This window comes from Monodelphis domestica, chromosome 7, assembly GCF_027887165.1.
Source record: "Monodelphis domestica isolate mMonDom1 chromosome 7, mMonDom1.pri, whole genome shotgun sequence".
NCBI lineage: Eukaryota > Metazoa > Chordata > Mammalia > Didelphimorphia > Didelphidae > Monodelphis > Monodelphis domestica.
This window is the reverse complement of record NC_077233.1, coordinates 183,919,926-183,939,960: the sequence shown is the minus strand read 5'-3', so window position 1 is coordinate 183,939,960 and position 20,035 is coordinate 183,919,926. Positions and strand designations below refer to the sequence as shown.

General features: G+C 40.3%; 1 protein-coding gene across 2 annotated transcripts in view; it reads left to right on the top strand.

The window, feature by feature from the left end:
* The window catches only part of LOC103099164 (uncharacterized), a 148,558-nt gene that overhangs the window by 32,712 nt on the left and 95,811 nt on the right, over positions 1 to 20,035 (top strand). For both annotated transcript variants that reach the window (XM_056806147.1, XM_056806148.1), the window contains 9 exons: positions 903 to 1,083; positions 4,339 to 4,550; positions 7,350 to 7,538; positions 8,179 to 8,318; positions 10,478 to 10,640; positions 10,731 to 10,817; positions 12,735 to 12,869; positions 12,977 to 13,096; positions 17,590 to 17,682. In XM_056806147.1, the coding sequence (XP_056662125.1) occupies positions 903 to 1,083; positions 4,339 to 4,550; positions 7,350 to 7,538; positions 8,179 to 8,318; positions 10,478 to 10,640; positions 10,731 to 10,817; positions 12,735 to 12,869; positions 12,977 to 13,096; positions 17,590 to 17,682 (1,320 nt within the window). The remainder of the gene's footprint in view (positions 1 to 902; positions 1,084 to 4,338; positions 4,551 to 7,349; positions 7,539 to 8,178; positions 8,319 to 10,477; positions 10,641 to 10,730; positions 10,818 to 12,734; positions 12,870 to 12,976; positions 13,097 to 17,589; positions 17,683 to 20,035) is intronic.

Below are 20,035 nucleotides of genomic sequence, written 5' to 3'. Positions count from 1 at the left end.
ACACAGGTAGGAAGTGTCTGAGGTCAGATCTGAACCCAGGTCCTCCCGACTTCAAGCCTGGTGCTCTATCCACTGTGCTACCTAGCTGACCCTAGTCATTTAATAGTTTAGCATCTTGCCTCCAGACAGGACCTCACCTGGTGATATGGATTCATGCTGGGTAGAAGCTTGGTGGCCAACAGTGCTGGTGGCCAAGGAGCACTTAATCCCTATCATGAGGAGGCAGCATGGCATAGTGAAAAGAATGCAAGACCTGGAGTCAGAAGTGGGTTCAAATCCCACCATAGGCATTTGACTAGTTTGTGTGATCCCAAGCAAGTCATTTAACTACTCTGAGTCTCAGGTTCCTCATTTATAGAACAAAGAGGTTGAGTTTGATGATCTCTAAGGTACCTTCTGGTTCTGAACATTTTTTGGTGAACTTTTTTTCTGTCAGGGACCCCTTTGGCTCTCTGGTGAAGCCTATGGATCTTCTTATTAAAAAAAATGGTTTTTAAATACCCAAAATAAAATAAATAAGATTGCAAAGAAAACCAGTCACATTGAAATGTAATTAACAGAGGCAGCTAGGTGACTCAGTAGATAGAAAGCCAGGCTTGGAGACAGGAGATCCTGGGTTCAAATTTGACCTCAGATACTTCCTAGCTGTGTGACCCTGGGCAAGTCACTGAACTCCCATTGCCTAGCCCTTAGTGCTCTTCTGTCTTTGAACTGATAGTTAGTATTAATTCTAAGACAGAAGGTAAGGTTTTTTTAGTAGAGTTATCCAAAAAATTTCATTTTAAATCACATTTCAGGTCATAAGCCCTTGCTTTAAAGCAATCATATTATTTCATTACCACTCTGGATCCAATCCTTTGGATGAGTGCTAAGGGTGCCACCCAGGTCCTTTGCTTTTCCAGTTCCTGCTGCAGATACCAGAGAGACAGGTGGATTACCGAACCCAACTCCAGCATTCCAGTTTCTCACAGGGCCATGTGGAGAGCAGCACTCATCTGAAGGTGCAGTATAATGGCCGCCTGCCCTTTGTGGCTGGCCTCCAGTGGAAGGACACGTCTCGAGGTCTTCTATGGAAATGGGAAGGTGAGTGGTTGCAGGAAAGCTCCATTCTCTTGAGGAAACATTTGATATCCCTGGAGATTTGGAGTGAGGGAGCACCCTTTTAGACACTTCGACAATGCCCAATTTATGACCTATAGAAGGGCGAAGTTAATTAATGTCATAATCAAATAACCATGATTCTTTTTTAAAATTTTAAATAGTTTTCTGTGGTTATATGATTCATGTTCTCTCCCTCCCCTTTTCCTCCCCCCTCCCTGAGCTGATAAGCAATTGTACTGGGTTATACATGTGTTATCACTTGATACCTATTTCCATATTATTCATTTTTGTAATAGAATAATCTTAAAACCCAAACCCCACATCCTATACCCATATAAACATGTGATAAATCACATATTTTCTTCTGCATTTCTACTCCCACAGTTCTTTCTCTAGATGTGGATAGCATTTTTTCTTATAAGTCCCTCAGAATTGTCCTGAATCATTGCCTTGATATTAGTAGCAAAGTCAATTATATTTGATCATTTGACAATGTTTCACTCTCTGTGAACCATATTTTCCTGGTTCTGCTCCTCTCGCTCTGCATCAATTCCTGGAGGCCGTTCCAGTTCCCATGGAATTCCTCCAGTTCAACATTCCTTTTAGCACAATAGTATTCCATCACCAACAGATACCATAATTTGTTCAGCCATTCCCCACCCAAGGGACACCCCCTCGTTTTCTAATGTTATGCCTCCACAAAGAGCACAGCTATGGATATTTTTGTACAAGTATTTTTTGAATTGTCTCTTTGGGGTACAAACCTAGTAATGGTATAGGTGGATCAAAGGGAATCATTCTTCTAAAGTCCTTTGGACATAATTCCAAATTGTCAAATGACCATGATTCTTGATCTACTGTGGGTTTTTAATCCAATTGGACAAAAGGAAGTGATAGAGGAACAAGGCTAAAGGAGTTACTGGTGTGTTCAAGGTAGGCAGGAGAATGCTGATAAATGTTTAACTCATAGCACATTTTTAAGCTTGATCTGCATTGTTAGCATATTCCTCATCATTTAAAAAATCTAGACAATTAACAGAACCATAAATCAAGCCCTAATCTGTAGGATTACCAGTGATTGCACCCTAAATTTAACAGTCAGCTCTCAGTGGTCAAGCACACCCCTGAAGGCAGATGGATATCAATGTGGGCTAAAAGGCTGACCAAGGGCTTGGCAGCATGGCAGAAGTGACATGGTGTTTAATCTTGGAATTAAGAAGATGGATTTAAGGCTTATTCCTGCCCCATGCTAACTGTATGAACTAGAGCTTGGAAGTCACTTTCTCAAGGCTTTAGGTTGCTCTCTAGGCCTTTGAGTCTTAAATGGAAGAAGAAAATTATATATATATGCATATATATATATATATTTTATTCTCTGAGATTCTTGTCCACATTTTCATATGTATATGGCAGCTCGGTGACTCAGTGAATTGAGAGCCAGGCCTAGAGATGGGAGATCCTGAGTTTAAAAGTGGCCTCAGATACTTCCTATCTATATGACCCTGGACAAGTCACTTTATCCCTTTGTCTACAGACAAAGTCTTTACTACTCTTACCATTCTTTTGCCTTGGAACCACTACTCAGTATTGATTATAAGACAGAAGGTAAAAGTTAAAATATATATGTGTATGTATATATTATATATATACACATTTCCCATATATAAACATTCACCCCACATACATACATTCCATATATGTGATCCCATATGTGTGCATATGTATGTATATATGTGTATGTATTGTGTATATGTATGTGCACACACACCCACACATCCCTTGAAGGTAGTATTTAAGTTTTGCCTTTCTTTGGATCCCAAACACTTCACTAAGTGAAGAAACTCTCAAGGGAATGAATTGAAAAAGGGCCAAGTGAGAGGAGGCAGAATCCTATACACATTCAAATCCCTATTGCCATTCCAGAGAGCAAAGTCTAGAGAGCAGAGAGATAACTTCAGAGGAGCCAGCCCAAACTCTCATATTCCAATGGATGTGCTCTCATTCATGTGGCTCTTCCCTCCAAGGATGCTCATCCCATTCTACCCATTCCTGCTCATTCTCTGGGACTCTTGTCCACATTTCCCCATAATTTGCCACAATGGGTCTGCTCAACAATCTGGGGACCTCCCTCAGTTTCTCTTGACAAGAACACATAGACTGTCTATCCCTCCCTTCTGTCCAGCGACCTCCTCTGCAGCCTCCTCACCAACTCCCTCACAGCAAAATGCACCCCTTTCTTTTCCTTCTTGTCCCCTTTCCCCGTCCACTATGGAACAATGAGCCATGATCAATCAACTCTGACCATTGTTTCTGTATGGGATGTGTCCTCTTTGGTCCCCCTCACCATCTTTGTAACTTTCCAAACCAAAGTACTCCTCCCTGGCCATCATTTCCCTATGTGTGCTAACTCCTTTATTATAATATATTTTTTTGACATTACCAATGTGGGAATTTGTTTTTTTCTTGTCTATGCACATTTGTTACAAGGGTTTTATTTTTCTTTTTTTCCCCTCAAAGGAGCAGTGGGAGAAGAGAGAGAAAATAGGTTTTTGTCAAATTAAAAAATAAAATTTATAAAAGTTTAGTAAAGAAGAATGTAGGCTTCTTGAGAGCAAGGGCAATCTTTCATTTTGTATTTGGTTCCCCATCACTTAACACAATGCTTGGCACATAGTTCATGGTTAAATAAATACTCTTTCTTTCATTCATTTAATCACTTACTTTTCCTTTTTAATACATGACCAATTCATCTTCCTTTTCACTCAAACATTTCTTTGATGATATTCTTTACTTCAATTCTTTGTAATTCCTTATTTGTTACATACAACCATGCACCACTCCATCACTAAAAACAATACTAATAACTAATATTTATATAATGCTTTATATTTTGTAAAGCATTATATATGTGTGTATATGTTATCTCATTTGTTTCTTATAATAATTCTATAGAGTAGATGCTATTATTATCTCCATTTTACAGATGAGGAAACTGAGGCAAAGGTGAAATGACTTATATTTAGGGTCACCCAGCTAATAAGTATCAAGGCAGGATTTGAACACAGATTTTCCATGATTCTAAGTTCAATTCCTAGATGTGTTTGGAGTGGCTAGTTTCTTTGGCTTTTTTCCCCCCTTGATAAAAGAACTCTATGTTTATAGAAGACTTTGGCCCTCAAGACTTCTACTCTTCCTGTTGTTCTTTCCTTCCTCTTCTTTCTCCTCACTCCCCAAAAGGTGCTTTGAATTTGGATACCCCATGGTTGCTGTTGTCCCTGGCTCACAGACTGCACCAACCTCACCGGGCTATGTACCAGGCTACTTGGGAGCTGACAGCAGGGAAGGCCTTATCCATCAGGAACCTGGTGGTAGAGCTGTCATGCAAAGACAAAGTCCGAGACAAAGAAGGGAAGATTCGCATTTACACACCAACCACCACCTACCTCAGGGTGAGTCCAAGTGTTAGATGCACCATAAGCACTAAAGAAATACCTTCTGGATTAACATAATCAGTATATTCTATTAATATAATTAATATAGACAAGAAATATCTATAGAATCAAGATATATAGAGAGAAATAATTAAGATGTGCGTGTGTCCTTTGCTCGGGATGCCCAGAGTCTTTGATCAGGTCATTGTATTTAGGCTCCTCTTGCTCAGCTGGCCTCTAATCCTTGTCAATTCCCTAGTAAGTTACTCCTGGGAGGCCAGATTCTGTCCAGGACAGGGACTCTAATGTTTTATAGCATCAATCAGTGTGTGTGTATAAATATGTATATGTATAAATATATACATATATGTATGTACATATCTATGTATTGTATGTACTGAATATGGCACTGGGTTGAGTTACCTTGAGCAAAATAATTTTTTTTCCTTCTGGGCCTCAAATACTGATGATTGACATTTAAATGTAGCCCCATAAAATGTGCTCTTTAAAGATATTTTGAGAATCTTTTGGGGGAACTAGGATACATGGGGCTATTTCCATTTTATAGACCCAGAAACTAATTCTCAGCCCATGATCACCCAGCCAACAAGTGTCAACATGAGATTTGAAACCAGGCTCTCCTGACTCCAAGTCTAAACGTCCACTACCCACTACTCAGTACTGTTTTAAGCTTCATCTAAATACCAGGGTTTTGTTATCCTATGAGGTTTTTTTTTTTTGGTGGAGGGGAAGAAGGAGAGAGAGAGAGAGAGAGAGAGAGAGAGAGAGAGAGAGAGAGAGAGAGAGAGAGAGAGAGAGAGACAGACAGACAGACAGACAGACAGACAGACAGAGACAGACAGAGAGAGAGAGAGAGAGAGAGAGAGAGAGAGAGAGAGAGAGAGACAAAGGGGGGAATGGAGGAGAGAGGGACAGAGATGGAGGAAGGATTAAGAAGGGAAGGAGGGGAGAAAGTGAGAGAGAGAGCAAGGGAGGAAGGGAAAGAGAGAGGGAAAGGGGGAGAATGAGAGGGGAAAGAAGTAAAAGAGAGCAAGAGGGAGAGAAAGGGGGAGGGTGGGAGAAAAGAGAGAGACAGACAGGGGAGATGGAGGGAGAGGGGGAAGGAGAAGTAGAGATGGGGAGAAAGAGAAAAAGAGGGGGGTGGGGACACAAAGGGGGAATGGGGAGAGAGACTGAGTTAGAGGAAGGAGTAGGAAGGGGGAAGGGAGGGAGAGGAGAGAGAGAAAGTGAGAAAGAGGAAGAGAGGAAGGGAAGGAAAAAGAGAGAGACAGAGAGAGGGAAAGGGGGAGAATGATAGGGGAAAGGGAGGAAAAGAGAGCAAGGGGGAGATAAAGGAGGAGGTTGGGAGAAGAGAGAGACAGACAGAGGAGAGATGGAGGGAGAAGAAGAGGGAGAAGGAGAAGCAGAGATGAATCAGAGAGAGAGAGAAAGGGAGGGAAATCTCCCTCAATCATCCCTGGAGGCCTCCCTCCCTCCCTCCCTTTTGCTTGCTTGAGGCTCTTCTGTTAGGTCTAGCCCATGATGCATCTGGGTTTTGGTGATAGGAAATAGAAACCTTTAGAACTGTAATTCCCATTCTTTGGTTGGTTTTGCTCCCTTCTTTGAGAGATAGAGCCAGGATTTGAACAAGGATCCTCTGATACAGCACTCTGGGCTTGATGACCTTTAAGACTCTTATAATCATTAGATTTTCTGAATTCTAACTCCTTTAGTAGTAGTCCCCAAAGGAGAGGAGGCCTCTCTTAAGTGATGTGACGAGGAATTCCAGGTGGTATAGTGGGTGAAGGGTTGGTCGTGAAGCCAAAAGAAAACCTGATATCAAATCCTGCCTCAAATGCTCATTAGCTGTGTGATCGTGTGCAAGTCGTTTTTCTCAGTTTCCTCATCTGTAAAATGGAGATAATATTGGTGTCTACATCCCAGGCTTGCTGTGAGGGTAAAAATAAGATAAATATGTGTAGAGTTTTTTGTATACTTTAAAAGACTCTACACGTATTAACTATTAACACTCTTTCCCCTGCTGACCCAATTCTGATGCCTGAAATTCCAAGCTAAGAGCTTTCTTTGGATCTTTCTATAAGGTCTTTTTTGGTCTTCCAGCCTTCTATGAAAAAGAAGGTATCCTTGGGAGATGTAACACGTGCAGCCTTTATCAGCTAGCCCCCAGGAGGATATTCAGGGGCCAGCTCAGAGGAAGATCCTTTGAGGCCAGGAGATGGATTAATCAGAGGGAAATGTGGGATAGGAATGAAAAGATAGAAAAGGATTCTAATCTTCATCTGCTCCACAACTTTGGCTCGGGCTAGCCTTGGCTTTTCCTCTAGTTTAAGGAGAAGTTCAGCCCTTCAGCACACCTGACTTTGGCTTCATGCTGACTTAGGACCAGTAGGTTTTTTCTCCCTGGACCTTTGTTCCCAGCTCTTTGATAGTGTCAGCTGGATCAGTCTTTGTTTTTCCCTCATCTCAATATTAGAAGAAATAAGTAGTGGGGCACCTAAGTGGCTCAGTAGATTGAAATGCCAGGCCCAGAGATGGGGAGTCCTGGGTTCAAATCTGACCTCAGATACTTCCTAGCTATGTGACCCTGGGCAGGTCACTTCACCTTCATTGCTTGACCCTTACCATTCTTCTGCCTTGGAACCAATACATGGTATTGATTCTAGATTCTAAGACAGAAGATAAAGACATAAAGGGGAAAAAAAGAATAATAATCTTTTCCCAATTTGTCTCTGAAAGTTTGTACCATACCTTTGTAGGGCCTCTACAAGGGTACCAATGCAATTGCCCCATTTACAGGCATCCACATCGATTACCTGGGACCAGAGCATCCTCCGAAGCCAGGGTGAGCTGGTGACCACCTGGAGTCCCCTGGTTCAGATCAAGGCCCACCTGGAGAATAGATGGGACAAGAAGCTCTTCCATTGTTGGCTGAAGGGTCCCAGGCAGGGACTGAACCTCACTTCTGCCTACAGATATACTGAAAGGGTAAGAGCATGGGCCCCAGTTCTGTTTCTGGAGTTTGGCTGGAAGGACCACTTTCTTTTTCTTCCACAGGTCAGTCTTTGAAGTCAGAAATGCCTGAGCATTTTTGATGCCCAATAATTCTTATTTTAAAAACTTTTACATTCTGTCTTAGAATCTTTTAAAGTTCTAAGGCAGAAGAGCGGTAAGTGCTAGGTAGTTGGGGTTAAGTGACTTGCTCAGAGTCAAACAGCTAGGAAGTATCCAAGACCAGATTCGAACCTAGGACTTCCCATCACTGGGCTAGGCTCTCAATCTACTGAGCTATCTACCTGCCCCTTTCCATGTTTTAAAAAAATTAACAATATGGAAATAATTCTTGATCAATGATACCTGTAAAATCCAGTGGAATTGCTCATTGGCTATGGGAGGGGGGTGGGAGGAGGGAAGGAAAGAACCTGAATCATATAACCATGGGAAAATATTCTAAATTAATTAAATAAATAAACTTAAAAAATTAACTTGCTTGTCATTTCTTACAGGACAAGTAGTATTTCATTACCATCATATTTCACAACTTGTTTAGTCATTCCCCAACTGATGGGCATCCCCTCAATTGCCTCTTTTCATTCTTAAATCTTTGCCTTTATATTTCCCATTGCAGCCCAGAAAGACTACTGTGTTAATAATGGCCCTGTGGACCGATTCCAAAAGCCAACCCATTGGACTGCAACTGGATGGCCAGCTGGAGGAGCTAAAGAGGGAGAGGCTACTGTACCAGAAGCGAGGAACCCTACATCTCAGGTCCACAGACTTCCTTCTTGAAGGATCATGACAATCAGCCAGCCCTGATTTCCCTTCCCAATACTTCCTCCCTACAGGAGGTGCCTGGGTAACTAGAGCAAGGAAACCTGCCTTGGTTTCCTAGAAAGAAGTCGTCTTTTTTTTTATAATTTTTTTTTTGGTTACAATACTCACTTTATTTCCCTCCCTCCCCTCCACCCACCCTTCCCACAGCCAACATGCAATTTCATTGGTTATTACTTGTATCCTTGATCAGAACCTATTTCCATGTTGTTGTTTGCACTAGGATGTTCATTTAGAGTCTACATCCCCAACCATATCCCTTCAATCCATGTGATCAAGTAGTTGTTTTTCTTCTGTGTTTCTACTCCCACCGTGTTTCCTCTGAATGTGGATAGTGGTTTTTCTCGTAGATTCCTCCAAGTTGTTCTGGATCACTGCATTGCTACTAAAGGAGAAGTCCATTACATTCGATTGTGCTACAGTGTATCAGTCTCTGTGTACAATGTAGAAAGAAGTCGTCTTATCACTGGGCGAGTAGCTTGTATCAAGACTGTGAAATGAAGTTGGGTGGAGGGTCCAGGGGCAACAGCTCAGCTGGCACTCAAAGTGATATCTACAAGGCAAACACCAACTCATTGAGTGTCCATCAATCCATCAACCATTCGGCATTTTTTTATTAAATAGTTATCATGTGCTAAGCCTGGGGGTACAAAGAAAATAAGAAGCAATCCTTAAGGAACTCCCAACCCCCAGTTAAGGAGAGACAACATGTAGATAACTATGTACAGAAAAGATGTCTATGTGTAGGTCTGGGTCTCTAGCTATAGAATATAAATGGGAGATAATCTCTAAGAAAAGGCACCAGCAGTAGGGAGTAGAGATACAGAGAAAGGTCACCATTTGGGGTTTTCTTAGTAAAGAATAGTGGAGTGGTTTGCCTCTTCCTTCTCCGGTTCATTTTATAGTTGAGGAAACTGAGGCAGAACAGGATTAAATGACTTGCCCAGGGTCACACAGGCCAGATTTGAACTCAGAAAGATGAGTTTTCCTGATTCTAGGATTGACACTCCATCCACTATGCCACCTAACTGCACTATAGACTATGTGTAAGGGATTAAAGTATACCAAATACTCCCTGCACACACGCTCACTCCCCACCCTATAAGACTCTCCTATTGTACAAGGCCATTCCTGCTTGCACCAGTATAGTAGAATCCTAGATTCCCTCTGAGTTACAGATGTTTGAAGCCATCTCAGGGACTGCTCTTAGGGACTTTGATCTCCTGAGACACAGAGCAAAAGGTTTAGAAAGTTTATTTCTAAATCTTTTGGGTGGCTTTGACCAGCTGCTTGGAATCTGTGTCTTCTCAGCTGGCTGGACCTGTGATGATTGTAAACGAGTTATTTTCTCTCTTTGAGGATCCTGTTTACTATCTCTATGACCCTGGACAAGTCAATTAACTTCCTCACTTCAGTTTTCTCATGGGTGAAATAAGGGCATTGCAGTAGATGCTTTAAGAAATCCCTTCCAGATTGGTATGGCAGTGCAAATAGTATTGGACTGGAAGTCAGGAAGACCGAAATTCAAGGGACTTGAGCACTTAATAGCTATGTAACTCGGGGCAATAGTCGATCAATGAACATTTATTAGGCACCTAATATGTACTAGGAAGTGCACTAATAACACTAGAAATATAAATATATATAAAAAAGAAAGCCTTTGCCCTCAAGGAGCTTACAATATAATGTAAGTCACTTAACCTCTCTCTCTGTCAGTTTCCTCATCTGTAAAATGGGGATAATAGTACCTACTTCCCAGGGTTGTTGTCAAGACCAAAAGGTGTTACATACACAAAACATTTTTCAGATCTTAAAGTACCATATCAATGCTAAATGAACCTGTGATGAAATGAAAGGATTGGACTAGATGCTACAGTCCTGGCTCCAAATCTTTTTTTTATCTTTATTTTTTTCTAATTATATGTAAAACCCTTTTTAACCTTCATTTTTTATAATTTTGAGATCCAAATTCTGTCCTACCCTCCCTTGTCTTCTCCCATCAAGCAATTTGATAAAGGTCATACGTGTGCAGTCATGTAAGACATATAAGTCATGGACAACTTTGTATTTTTAAATTCTTTCCTCCTCAATTCTAGACACCCCCTAAAACTGCCCATCCCTCAGAGCCTCCTCCTGCAGGAGACATTTACTGCAGACAAAAGCCAGAAGCACTACATGTTGGAGACCAAAGTCTTGGTGAATGAGCTGGAAGAATGCCTACAGACCCTGACCCTGGGCTACCAGGCTGACCGCCCCTATGTGAGTGGGCCAAAGAAACTGGGCTGGATCAGGGGAGAGCAGGAGAGGTGAGACAGTGAGCTCGAGCCAACGTGTGCATGTTCCTTATAGATCTGTGCCACCCTGACTCATCCGTACAATAGCAAGGTCATCCCCAGGAGCATAGACACGTGTGTGGTGACAAGGATTCAACAAAACGTAAGTGAGATCCTTAATTGGGACCGTGGGATGGGGTGCAGGGAGGAGAGAGAAGCTTGTGCCAGCCACAACTCAGAGGTTCCTGGCATTTGGTACCGTCCCAGAATTCTCACCCAGGAGAGAAGGTGGATTAAAGTTTGTCTTTTCAACGACACGGGCCATTCTGGTGATAAAAACATGGCGGTCAAGTTAATATTCCTTAAGCAGAGATTTCCAGGCTACGTCCCTGTTGAGAACCTATATAATATTCTTTTTGCTGGCCTGGTCCAGTTTAAACTTATGGCGTGCTAGAAAGAGGGCTGGACATACACAAGTTTCTTCAAATAATATTTCTGTTGCTTTATATAATGTTCTCTTGATTCTGTTCATTTCATTCTTCTTCATTTCATGTAGGTCTTTCCATTAAAAAATTAACCTGTTTGCAATAAATTAAATAAGCGAGATAGTGTCTTATATATACATATTTTTGGGGGGGCAAATGAGGTCTTCTCTTGTGTGAGGAGGGGAGGCATGAATGGGGAGACCAGGGAACCTTCCCATTTTGTATTATTCCCCTTCACTTACTCTATTCCTGTCCAACTGTTCCCTTCACATGAAATTGTGTCTCCCACTTTCACACTTTTACAAATGTGATTCACCCCAACCCTGACAAGAATGCATCTTTTCTTTGATTCTACCTCAGAGAATTCTTTTTTCATCATTCAGTGGTTTGGTTGGGTTTTTTATTTGTTTATTTGTTTGTTTCAGTTGTGTCCAACTCTTCAGTGGTTTGACATTTCCTTCTCCAACTCAATTGACAGATGAGGAAACTGAGGCAAACAGGGTTAAGTGATTTGCTCACATAGCTAGTAAATGACTGAGACTGGATTGAACTCAAGTATTCTTGACTCTAGGACCATGCTTTATCCACTATACTACCTAGTGTCCTGCAAAGCAGTATATTACAATGGAAAGAGTACTTAAAAATTTTTTTTGGAGTCAGAGGATCTGGGTTCAAATCTTTTTTTTTTCCCTAAACCCTTACCTTCTATTTTAGTTTCATTTCTAAGACAGACTGATAAGGACCAGGCAATTAGGGTTAAATTCTTGCCCAGGGTCACAAAGCTAGGAAAATGTTTGAACCCAGGACTTCCTGATTCCAAACTTGGCCCTCTACTTACTGTGCTATCTAGCCATCCTATAGATTCAAATCTTGCTCTGCCACCTATTACCTCTGACCTTGGGCAAGGAACTTAACTCCTCTGGGACTCTGTTTCCTTATTTGTAAAATGAAGGGTTGGACTAGAAATCACTTTTAAGCTCTAGGTTTTTTCAGTCCTAGAATCCTTCCCCTGCGTGTCTATGTACGTGTGTAACCGAGACAGCAGTAAGATTCAAGAACAGATAATGTCACAGCCGTGTGTTACAAAAAGCTGACCTAGAAGTTAGACCTGTGTTCCAGTCCCACCTTTGACCCATCCAGCAATACATGCAACTTCTCAGGGCTGTAGGAAACTAGTTCTTTAAGGCTATAAGCTATAGAGAATATTCTGACTAGGACTGAGAAATTTCCTTGCCGTATATGTGAATGTGTGTGTATATTTATATATATATATATATTTATTTAAATGTGTATATATAGCACATATATGCAAATACATACATATATGTATTTTATATGTGTGTATATTTTAAATGCATATATAATATATACACATACATGATGTGTGTCATCCATGTGTATAGATATAAAATATATAATATATGCATCCATGTGTGTGTATGTGTGTACTGACGTGTCTATATAAGCTATCTAATTGCATACACACATACGCAGACATATATTTACAAACACAGCATTTGTAACCAACCACTTACTCAATATTCACTTGGAAAGGAGTGGTTGTAACAGTATCCACAACTGACTTCTATCCCCAGCGGGACCAGGAGGTGGAGGCTGCTCTGAAAGTTGATCAGAAGGATGTCCTGTACGTGAAAGGAAGACACCATAACGGGTCTCTGGAAGGAGATTTCCATCATGGTCTAAACTTGGATTTGACTCATTCAACTCAGGTATCCACGGTTATGTGACTCCCTCCTGGCTCCAGCCTTCCCTCAGATCCTCTAAACTTTCTCTCTCCCCAGAAGAACGAATGTCACCAGATGTGTTTTTCCCCCAGCTGAGCATTCCCCAGACCCTGGGTTTAAGTGGTGAGATCTTCTTCAAGCAACGGCCACTGGGAGAATTTGACTGTGGTGTAACTCTGCAAGCTTCTGTCAGCCAGAAGGTCACATCGCAGGTGGGTTAGATGACCTGTCCCTCCCTCTGGGGCAATGGAGGAGGAGGGGAGTTCTGGTTTATTCTGGGGTTCCAAGTTCCCTTCTGAAGCTAGGGGGTTTAGGTGAAGAATCGCTTCTCTCGGGTAAACAGGGCAAAGTTGCATTGCTGAGAGTAACCAAGTTTTCACAGAGAATGATCATACGATACTGCTGTTACTGTGAACAATGTTCTCCCGGTTCTGCTTATTTCACTCTGCATCAGTTTCTGTAGGTCTTTCCAATGTTTTCTGAAATCTCCTAGCTTATTTCTTATAGCACAAAAGTATTCCATCACCAACATGTACCACAATTTGTTTAATCATTTCCCAATTGATGGACATTACCTCAGTTTCCAATTCTTTGCCACTACAAAAAGAATTGCTAAGAATATTTTTGTACAAATGTAAACCCTCTTTTCTATACTCTTTCACTTAATGATCTGATCAGTTTCCATAAATTTAATCATAATCTTTACACAGATGATTCCCACATCTCTATATTTAGCTCTACTCTTTCTCTGGTGCTTCAATCCCTAGGTGTTGTCTTTAAATCAATGAGTTGTGTCAGACTCTTTGCAACTTCATTTGGGGTTTTCTTGGTGAAGATACTTGGAGTGGTCTGCCACTGCTTTCCTTTTAAAAATAAGTTTTTGTTTCTTTGTTACATTAAAGTTTCCAGGCATCTTCCTCCCTCTCTCCCTTCCTCACACTAAAGAAGGAATCATTTGACCTTATATGTATATATATACACATGTGTATGTATTCTAGATATATAGAAATAAGCAAAACAGTTGATATATATAGTTATATGTAATTGTCATGTGTAATTTGTTTTATGTATACAGTTTATACATATATGTGTGTATATATATATATATATATATATAGAGAGAGAGAGAGAGAGAGAGAGTTTATATATATAAACTGTCTTGTTCTTTTCTATTTATTAGTTCTTTCCCTGGCGGTGGACATACACATGTCATTCTTTAAATGTAGAACAGTTTATATTTATACAGGAACATACATGCCAACATAAATAACAGCTATGTGAACAGACATAACACACATGTGAACATATATAAAACATATAAATGAACATATATGATTTGTTTTATGTGTGTATGCATATATATGTGTATGTATATATATATATATATATATAGAGAGAGAGAGAGAGAGAGAGAGAGAGAGGGAGAGAGGGAGAGAGGGAGAGAGGGAGGGAGAGAGGGAGAGAGGGAGAGAGGGAGAGAGGGAGAGAGGGAGAGAGGGAGAGAGGGAGAGAGGGAGAGAGAGAGAGAGAGAGAGAGTTTATATATATAAACTGTCTTGTTCTTTTCTATTTATTGGTTCTTTGCCTGGCGGTGGACATACACATGTCATTCTTTAAACGCTATTTCTATGCTGTATATAATGTTCTCTTGGTTCTGCTCATTTTGCTCTTCATAATTTCATGTAGGCCTTCCATGTTATTTTAAGATTAACCTGCTTGTCATTTGTTATGGTGCAATAGTATTCCATTACAATCATATGCCACAAATTCTTCAGCCATTCCCCAATTGCTGGGCATCCATTCAATTTCCAGTTCCTTTCCACTACAAATATTTTAGAACATATAGGTTCTTTCCTTTTTCCCTGATCACCTTAGGAAACAGAGATAATATTTTTGGGTCAAAGGGCATACACAGTTTTTTAACCCTTTGGGTATACATTTTCCTTCTCTAGCTTATTTTAGACATGAGCAAACTGAAGTAAACAAAGGTTAAGTGACTTGCCCAGGGTCACACAAAGTTAGTGTCTGGGTTCTGATTTGAACTCAGGTCTTTCTGACTCAAGGTCTGGCCACCCAGCTGTGCCACCCTGCTGCTCCTAGTATTATGAGATCAGAGATTTAGAGCTGTAATTGATGAAGTAACTGAGACCCAAGGAGGTTGCCATTTAAATCTCTTCTTCTCTGTCCTTATGAATCACTAACTCTTTTTTGGCATTTTGAGCACTTGAAGAACAGCTGGTGTCAAACTCAAAGAGAACTGGGAACCATTAATCCACACATCAGGATCTCTATGGACCATATATCAACTTCCTTTTAAAAATGTAATATTATCTATACTGCGCTTTTATTTATTTCGTTAAATACTTCCCAATTACATTTTCATCTGGTTCAGGCCATGCTTGGTAGAGTTGCAGGCTATGTATTTGACAACTCTGCTATAGACATCTCAAACTCAAGATGTCCAAAAATAGAACTAAATTTTCTGCCTCCCTCAACCCATCTCTCCTCCTAATTATATTATTTGTCAAGGGCACTGCCATCCTTTCACCAAATTCTACAGCATTGACGTCATTCTGAACTCACTTTCCCTCGCCTCATTTATCGAGTCATATGCTATAAATCTTCTTGATTCTGCCTTCACTACTTTTCTTGATAATCTCTTCTTTCCAGCTGCATGGCCACTGCTGTATTTCAGGCCTTAAGTATCTCTCCTCTATTACTATAACCTTCCAACTGCTCTCCCTTCCCAAAGTCTCCTCCACTCCAGTCTATCATCCACTGAATTGCCAAAGTGATTTTCCAGAATCACAGATTTGACCATATCATTTCCCAACTCATTAAACTCCAGTGAACTCCTCATGATGTCATTCATCTTCTTCAAAAATAAAAGATGAACTCAAACTCCAGTGAATCCCTCTTACCTCTAGGGGCCAATATAGGCCCTAAAGAGCCTTTTATTTTGCATTTAAAGTCTGTCCTAACTGTCAAATTTAAAATTATATCTTAATTATAAAAATATTATATTTTATGAGGTTTATTAAATGATCATTAGAAATCAAGGAATAAAGAAGACACAAAATAAAAACCAGGTGCCCATGGCTGGTTAGCCATTTTCAAAATCTCCACCTTACCACCATCACTGCTGATTGCTGCATCATGCCAAAGAGAGCGTGGGAGGAGTTACCGCCAGTTAAATACCAGTTAAATACTCACCAACATGGAGACGCAGGAGAGATCATAGGGAGTTTTGGGAAATGCTAAAGACTTCTGGGGAATGAAGTCAAAGGTCCAAAATCTCCATTTATACATACCACCCTTAGACCCACAGAGGACTAGTTTCTCCAGTGGGTCTTGTAAACATATCAACTTTGAAATTGCAATAATTTGAGGATAAGAGGAAAAGAGAACAAAATCAGTAATTGCTAGGCACATTGACAAAAAGCCTGTTAGGGGGCAGTCCCCTTCGGCATAAGAATATACATACAAAACAAATGCATTCAACCCCACACAGTTCAAATCACGACATCCCAAAGTTCACTCTGGATCTTCTGGTGCAGCATGTTGTCTGTGGAGACATCTTCATGGTGTCTTCTCCAAACAGTTCACTTTCTGGATTCGGAGAGGTAGCATGTTTCTTAACCTAAAATTACTCTCAAATTACCAATCTATCTCTCAAGATTTATTAATGCCCTTCCGAGATAGCTTGTTTTCTATTCTCATCTCCTACCTCTTTGTCTTTAGCAGCTGTACTCCATGTTTGGAATGCACTCTCTTTTCTCTTTGGGCTCTTAGAATTCCTGCTTTCCTTCAAAATTCAACTCAAGGGGAGAGCTAGATGGCTCAGTGGACTGAGAGTCAGGCCCACATCTGGGAAGCCCTGGGTTCAAATCTAGCCTCAGATATATCCTTGCTGTATGACCCTGGGCAAGTTACTTAACACCCATTGCCTAGCCCTTACCATTCTTCTGTCTTGGAACCAATGCACAGTATTGATTGATTCCAAGATGGAAGGTAAGGATTTAAAAAATTTTTTAACTCAAACCCCACCTCTTGCACAAAGCCTTTCCTGACCCACTCACCCCCAGCTACTAATATCTGCCTTGCCTCAATTACCTTTTATTGTTTAATATGGTTTGTATATGTTTATATGCAGTAGTCTACTGGAAAATGTTTAACAACTTGCTCTTTGAAAATGTAGGACTTTTTAAAAAGTTTAATCTGCATTATTAACATTTTCTCTACCACTTTCTTAACTTTAGACAATCAGCAAAATAATAAATCAAGTTCTGATTTATAGTATTTGCTAATTTCCAAGATGTAAAAGCTCACTAATTTAACAATCAGCTTTTGAAAGCTGGTACAAACTAGCTCTAACATCCCTATGCTTCCCCTCCCCCAATTACCTTGATTATATTTTGTGATATTTTTAAAGTACATGTTATATCCTCTATTAGAATGTAACCTCCTGGAGGGCAGAGATTTTCATTTCTGTCTCTGTATCCCCGGTTCCTGTTACATACTGAATCCTTGATAAATATTTTTTGATTGATTAAATCTTGCTTGGCAAAAGGTTCTTGATATTGATCTGAATTAAGTTTTGGATAAACTTTCACCCTTGAACCTCCAGCATAAAGCTTTCCCCTGGACTCCTGGGAGTATCCAGCTCAGCACTCTGATTTTTCTTCCTTCTCTCTCATCCCTACAGTTCTTGCTTCAGTTGAATGGATCCAAGTCTCATTTTGCGGTTTTCTCCCACCTTAGCCACCCTGCCAGGGTGACATTTCTTCCAAATTTCCAGGTACTGTTTCATTGCAGGAATTCCAAGTAGCCTCCTTAGAAGGATTGTTTCATGCGTGATCTAGGGGGATGAAGATGGAATCAAGAAGGCTCTCCTTTTAAAATGCTATTCTCTGGGGGAGAGGGGTAGAAACCAGGTAGATAGCAAACAAAACCAGACTCTCTCAGGTTTTCCATTATTTAAGCCACTCAGGAATGGTCAATTTTTTGGGGGGGGGTTCTTATAGGATGAAGACAATTTCATGTTGCTTCCCTTTTTGAAATCCAGAAAAAGAATTCCCCAAGGGGCAGTGATAGATGACTTAGTGGATAAAGTGCCAGATGTGGGGTCAAGAGGACCTTCGTTCATATCTGGCTTAGATACTTCCAGCTGTGTGACCTGGGAGAGTCACTTCACTCTCTTTGTCTCCGTTTTCTCATCTGGAAAATGAGCTGGAGAAGGAAATGACAAACCACTCCATAATCTCTGCCAAGAAAGCCCCAAATGGGGTCATGAAGAATCATACTAAACTGAAAAAGACCAAAGAAAAAAATGATTTATACCATGGATAAAGGTGTTATGGGACGAAACTAAAAACTGTTCTAAGTGCTTTGTAATTGCTATCCCATTTGATCCTTTCAACGACTCTGGGGAGTAGGTGCTGTTATTATATATTATATTATTTTATAGATGAGGAAACAATAACAAGAAGTTAAGCGACTCACCCAAGATCACACATCAAGAGGTCAGATTTGGATCTGATACCAGCCCTATATACTCTCTCTATTATGACACCTCGTGAAGAAAGTACTGGTCCTGAAAATGGCAAGACCTTGTTTGACTCGCTTCTGATCCTTACTAGCTATGTGACCATGGGCTAGTCATTTAACCTCTGAGCCTTATCTATAAAATCAGAATAGTAAAATCTACCCCATCGGTCATTTTTCATGAAATAAGTAATAATAATAATAATAAGTAAAAATAAAAATAAGAAATAAGTAAGGAATACACTTTGCATCCTTTAAGAAACAATACTGCTATCACTCCTCCTTATTTTTGGCCAACTGTACTCCCTTCCCAGGGAGAGATTTAATTTTGAGAAATCAAGATGCCTCAGGGAGTACCTTATGTTTTGACATCCCTGGGATAGGAAGGAGAATTGGCTTTAGGGTTTACTTGATCTACCACGTGTGAGCAGAGGTACTTGGACTGGCTTAGTCCAAGGTCTCTCTATTCTCCATCCAATTTAATAGAGTTATTGAATCCCTACATTGTTCTTGTCACCACGGAAGATGGAAACAAAGTACTCATTCACTCATTCAGTAAACATTTATTAAGCTCCTACTGAGACCAGAGAGTTATTGGAGGCACCAGGAGAGAATTTACTAATGACCCTTCATTAGCGTAGCTTATAGCCCCGGAGGTGGAGAAGACAAACACAAACACTGCATTATGGGCTAAATGGACTAATGGCAGTGAGGTGCTATAGGGAATAGATGGCTGGACCTGGAGTCAGGAAGACTTGAGTTCAAATCTGGATTCATACACTTAACTAGATTTGTAACTAGTCACTTAACCCCTGTCTACCTCAATTTCCTCAACTGAAAAATGGAAATGATAATAATACCTACCTCGCAGGGTTATTATGAGGAGCAACTGAAATAATATATGTAAAGCACAGGGCTTGGCACATAGTAGGTGCTTAATAAGTGTTTGTTTCTTTCTTTCCTTTAAAAACACGACAGTCTAACTTCCTAGCTATATAAACCTGGGCAAGTCACTTATCCCCCAATTGTCTATTCCTTGTCAATCTTCTGTCTTGGAATTGACACTAAGAGAGAAGGTAAGGATTTTAGAGGGGTGGAAAGAATAACTTGTATTTAACATCTAGAGAAAGAGCTGATAAATAGAAAGAAGCAAGGCATAGTTTTATATGTATGTATATTTATGTGTCAAATGTCTTCTGAAGTTCAAGGAGAGGAGGGAAGGAGGAAGATACCCAGGAACTTTGATGTAACAGACAAATAAAAAAAATATGACATTTAAGGAGCTTAAAACCTATTTCTAGTGTTCTGTTAATACTTTTTTTAACCTCACCATTACTCCCAGTGGAATTGCCTCTAACCAATGAAACTCTCCCTTAAAAACAAGGAAAAATAACTTAGCAGAGCCAATCGATGCAGCAGCCACAACAGCATAGCATAGACAATATTCCTCTACCATAGGCCATCGCCTCTACGCTAGAAAGAAGGAGGTATATTCCATCATCGGTTCTCTGGAACCAAGAATAGTCATTACATTTAATCTGACCTGATGTATTTTAGTGTTTTCATTTATTTTATAGTTAATTATGTTTTAGTTAATGATACATAGT